We start from the raw sequence: 5,830 nt of genomic DNA, 5'->3' as shown, positions 1-5,830 counted from the left end.
GTACATAGGATTTAAGGTGAAAAAAGTCTAAAGATCTTGAAATATCTGCTTTGAGAGATGTAATAACACATTTCCTATCCTGTGTTTGTCTGGTATATTTATTTTATCTTCTGAATTATATGACATTATGTGATTAGTATGATTATAAAAGAACAGAATGCAGTTTGTCTTAGTTTAAATTCCCTTTGCCTTACAACCTGTCCTGATGCAATGTAAAACTCGACTTACTACATAACTAAAGTGTTTAATGATGATAGAGAAGGACGGAGAGCAACAGAGAGATGGGAAGAGAACATAACACAAACTACATGTGTCACTTGGCAAGCAAAGGAGGAAATACCACACGTGCCACATCTCCTTCCAAAGAACATCAACAGACACAACACTGTCGTTCAGCTTTGTGAGAAGGAGAGTTTAGTCTAATAGCCACACTCACCTAACTGGTTAGGGAAAAACCATGAACAGCTGACAAGATGCAACCCTTTTTAAATGAGTCAAATAGAAAAAACTATTGATGCTTCTGTTCTCTACTAAAAAGGTACAAGGTTAGGTGTCAAGAGTGTAAAGAATGATACTTTGTCAAAACAATGTAAAAACATTCCAATAAAGACTCTAGTTAAGGTCAAATATCAATTCTTCTAATAGAGAATAATGCTGCTGATTGTAACTGTGAAATAAAGGAAAATCCAATATTCAGCAAAATGATACACAAGACAAACATTTTTGCGTTAAATAAGATTTTATTTTTGCACTCATCAGTTAAAATATTACTAACTACAGGATAAATTATTAGATAAATAGAAATAAAAATAAATAAAAAGCACAACAAACATTCAATGATATGTCCAGTTTGGAGATTCTCTTTTCCTGTTGAGCTCAAGGTTTGTTTTTCTTGCGTTTGTTGTTTTTGTTCTTCCTGCCACTCATTCTGTAATGTTAAACAAAAGATAAGGAAATTAGTTCTGAAGAAGGCAAGCAAAATCATCTAATTGAGTTCTCTGTAAAGTAAAAGTTAAAACCTTGTCTACTAGATTGATGCCGTTGAGAAGGTTACCATCTCAAACTATTAATCAATCGGCAATAAGGAGAACATACAGTAATTATACTCTCTCACAAATTATCCCCTTCTTGTGGCTTTGATGCAAAAATGTCTGTATACAAAATGATAGAAGCAGGGGGAAGTCAGATGACAAGCAACAAAGTAAATTACTGAGGTTAACTTGTATGAATTAAAGGGGGATACATCCTGAATCTCCCACTTGCCACCACTGGGAGGCACTGACCTGATGTGGCTCCACTCGCTCCATGGTGAGTCACAGAGCGCATCTTTAGCCCGGACACAGACCACCTTAGTCCTACGTTGAGTGACCCTAAACTGACAAACGTCTGAAGAGTTGAATGTCAATGTCTGAGAAATAAAAACAAGTTATATTACGTCATTTTTTGATTTGTGGGATTTTCTGTCATTTGACATAACATTTGTATTTTGTGAGATTCATTTTTTTACTTTAACTTCATTTTAAATTGCAGATTTCAGTTGTGTCTTACCTCAGTTGATTTTCTGTTTCCGCACAGGTCCTTGCATCTTTCGCATCCCCACCTGAGCTGGGCAATCTCGAAACTAAGAGGGAAGTAGGAGTAGGGACTGCTCCAGGAGCTCGGGTAACTCCACTGTATCGTAGTTTTGTTTACTTTACTGATTTCCACCTTGTCAGGTTTCACTATAGAGATGACAAACAAAGACAGAATCAGAAAACAAATAAAAACAGAGAAAGGGGACTACTATAGGAAAACAAAAACACATCTCCAGGTCACACACACCTATCTCTGACAGGAGAAAGCGTTTGGAGTAGTTATCCAAATAGAAGTACTTCCTCCACACGTAGACAGTGATGTCGATATGCTGGCTCTCCTCAGTGAAGGGGCAGTGCTGCTCATCCCGGCACGAGATCTTCCTTTTTCTTTGATTTTTTTTGTCCACTGAACAAATTAAGTTACTCTGACCTGAGGAGCACGTCCAACGGCGACCGCTTTTATCCACAGAGCACTGGGTTTCATAGTTGTCAGAAACACTGCATACAAAAATACATATATTTATTGACAAGACTTTGATATTCATGTCAATAACATGAGTCAACGTTTTATAGACAAAAAGGCTAAGTAGCAAAACAGCATTCGGGAACTTCTAGAGCTGTGTTATTTATTTAAATTAAAATCTGATTGCAATGATCCCTGCATGACATGTTAAAGAAGTACTTTGTGCTTCCTTTCACAAGGAGGTATTTATGCATGCCACTGTGTAGTCTCAGCTCTGACATGAGTCTGAACATGATGTTATTATTGGAGAGAGAAACAGAAAACATTTCAGCAGCTAGTGAGCTTACCGTCGAGCTTTGATAAATGCTACTTTGCCACCAAGACCGGTGAGTTTGGGCCAAGAGCAGAGGAACTCTCCGTTGTAATTTGTAGCCGAGCAATTCAAATTCTCATCTAATAGTGGAAGAAACATAAACATGCAGAAATGGGAACACACACAAAAAAAGAGAAGCAATTCATCAGTTGAAATCCCTTAAAAGTTCCCCAAATCGTGCTGCTGTTTAACTGTGACATTGCAATATTTCAAATAACACTCCACCTCTTCTCCGGTTAGTTTCATTGTCTTGGATCAGGACAACAGTGTGATTGAGGAGCGATCCATCCTTGCTGTGGCAGGTGAAGTTGCCCCCTACTAAGCTTTCCTCTAGCATATAGGTGTTTCCTTTCTGTTCTTCCTCATTTCCGTCCTTTCTCCAAAAAATATCCTCGATCTTGGCGTCTTTCCTCAGAAGCTCCGCTGGCTGCTCCAGGCACCTCAGGGGCATCTGGTCCCATGGTGCCTCCACGACCAAAACTACAGGAGGACACAGGAGTTAAATGAGGTTAGGGAAGAACATATTTGAACGTGGAGTGAGGATAATGTGTTTTCAAAGAGATCAAACTTACTGTGGGGCAGCAGAGTCCAGTGGCCAGTTGGATTTTGATGACTGACTTGCAGAAATACACAGACCATACAAACAAATAACTTCATCTGAATAACAAGGAGGAGACAGAAAGGGAGAAAGTGAGGTCTAAATACATACTACCTAAAAAAAAAACATTACATCTTGAGTTAATGACACAAAATGCCATAAATTGACCATGTTAGCATTATGTAAAAATCTAAGGAACTACATTTGACAATACAAAAACATGAACATTACCCAAAATACCAGAAAATACAAGGATAAATTAAAACAAAAATAACAAGGAAACATTGCTTAATCTCAATAACCAAACATGAAGAAATATGATGCTTAACATTCCTTCATTACAACATCACTCAAATTTGCCTCAATATAGTCATATCTAAAACACATATTTAAACTCACTATATCATACCAAAGTTACGAAGAGCCACTGGCTATGTTTGTATTAATGAAAATGCAGTTGGCATGTTCATAAAATAAAAAATCCGGAATCAATTTTAAATATGTCTATAGGCCTATGTCAATTTATAGTTTCAACATTTTACTTAGTTATTTAAAAGCCTAAAGCTACACATTGTTCAATGACTAACCTATCTTTATGGATTCATCTCAATATTTTTCTAAAATAAAGTTAAACAAATAACAAATCAGTCAGATATCTTACCTTTGCATTAGTCTCTCCGATTCTGCCATTCTGACGGCCTTTTATGTCTTAACGCATGCTGACGTTTCAGAAGAGACAAACCCATTTCCCGTCCAGAATAAAAAAGTCCAGAATAACGTCGCTTTCCATCAGCCATGGCATGAACAGAGGAAGCCATGCTCACTCCCACTGCCACACTTCACTTCTTTTGTGACCTTTTGTATTCCTGTACATTATTTCAAAGGTTTTCACGGCTATTTGTCCCCTTTAGCAGCATATTAACGCTGTTTGTAGCAATGCTATTAAGAGCAGTGCCTGTTTGTTTACCTTCAGGCTGGCATGTATTACATTTCACTTTCATTTTGTCATAGCCTTTGTTACACTGGGCAGGTTGACGTAACACTAGTTGCAAACAATAGCCTTAACCACAGTTTATTTGACATGTTACTTATGTGGCTAACGGTACACTTTTTTCTCATGACACAGTTTCAAAGTGTTACATTTAATGTATTTTACGAAGACACAACATTACACAAAGATAAAAATGTGCACAGCACAATTATGAATGCTCCATAATAAACTTAATTTAATGTAACAACCCCACGAAAACAGCTAGCTTGTTTCATGTGGAAAGGGAGATTAACGCTACGTGCACATTACTAGTCAATATCGAAATGAGGATGTATAATAAAGGTAATAGAATAGTTTCATGCTGAGGGTTAGTTGGACCAGCATTGCAGGACATCTTTATATAGAAAATATAAAATACCTTCCTTCGTGTTTTCTGACATTACTTTTGCCGTGAAAAGTGTGGCGTTATCCCAGGACGCACTGGGCTTGTGATTGATCGCGCACACCTGCAGCGAAATCAAATTACACTTCCAATCAAACCCTTCAGAATAAAAGGGTAAAGCCTACAAACGATAGAGGTAATCTTATTATAGACACACACATGCATTTCAAACATTTGGTCTACCTATGTTGTAAATGTATTCTCTTTTCGATTTATACACGGCATCTATTGCACGTCTGTCCGTCCTGGGAGAGGGATCCCTCCTCTGTTACTCTCCCTGAGGTTTCTCCCATTTTCCCCTTTAAACTGTGGGGTTTTTCCTTTTTTGGAAATGTTTCCTTGTACGATGTGAGGGTCTAAGGACAGAGGGTGTCGTATTGTCATAGTGATATTCTGTACAAACTGTGAAGTCCACTGAGACAAATGTAACATTTGTTATATTGGGCTATATAAATAAACATTGATTGATTAATTGATTGACTTCGCCTCTCGATAGGCCTATACTGACATTTTAAGACATAATTGTCTGTGACAATAATATTTTTTTTAAAACTATACAAATAAAGTTTTCACCCATCTAGGCTTTTATTAGTCTTCTACATGAACCTTATTGATTTACTTTTGATTAATATAGCCTTCATAGATGTTATAGGCTAATGCAACAATAACAATGTGTGTGTCATACTTTCTTGTTGTGTAGCTATCAATAATAGCTTTGGGTTCATGTCCTTGCTTCCTCTGTTGATGAACAATAGGCAAACAATACAATTGGTTTCACGACATACCTAAAGAAGAACGAGAAAAGGCTGGGAGGTTTTTGACAGACCGTGATGGCAGTGGAGTATTTGTTTTGAATTACACCCTGGAGTGATGTAACATTGTGTGTGTGTGTGTGTGTGTGTGTGTGTGTGTGTGTGTGTGTGTGTGTGTGTGTGTGTGTCAAGTGCTATTACCATTTAATGACATCACTGCATTCACTTTCTGATCTGCAAAAATCAGGGGATTATTGTGGGAATTATGATAGCCATTTGCTTGTCTGACACAGGTAAAAGTCCATTAGAGTAAACAAAATATCATCAGAACCACCAATGTCATACATGATGTAGCATCACGTTATTTCCATGATAAATACATTTAAACTTCTGTTTCTGTTTCAGCTTCCTCTGTTTTCGATTTTGGATTCTCTAGAATCTTGATAAATTGAAATCTGTGATTGAAAACTCTCCTGGAATCTTTACATTGATCAATAAACTATATTTATGATATTTTTGTGTAATGTCGTAGCATGTTATGTGTCCTTGCGACATGATGTCACATGTTAATCTGGATGCATACCATTAAGTACGTGTCATCCTTAAAACAGGTTTGACCATTTCTCAATTCTCTATA

At 37.1% G+C, this 5,830-nt stretch overlaps 1 protein-coding gene across 1 annotated transcript; it reads right to left on the bottom strand.

The window, feature by feature from the left end:
- Positions 1-731: 731 nt before the first annotated feature.
- il12ba (interleukin 12Ba) lies at positions 732-3,980 on the bottom strand. The gene is given in 9 exon segments (XM_034121309.1): positions 732-928; positions 1,284-1,408; positions 1,549-1,721; positions 1,822-2,072; positions 2,385-2,490; positions 2,636-2,890; positions 2,983-3,067; positions 3,670-3,702; positions 3,704-3,980. Coding segments are annotated over 9 exon segments (1,203 nt in total). The 5' UTR covers positions 3,827-3,980; the 3' UTR covers positions 732-876.
- Between the last annotated feature and the right edge of the window lie 1,850 nt (positions 3,981-5,830).

Source organism: Trematomus bernacchii, unplaced genomic scaffold, assembly GCF_902827165.1.
Source record: "Trematomus bernacchii unplaced genomic scaffold, fTreBer1.1, whole genome shotgun sequence".
NCBI lineage: Eukaryota > Metazoa > Chordata > Actinopteri > Perciformes > Nototheniidae > Trematomus > Trematomus bernacchii.
This window is presented reverse-complemented; position numbering and strand designations above follow the sequence as displayed.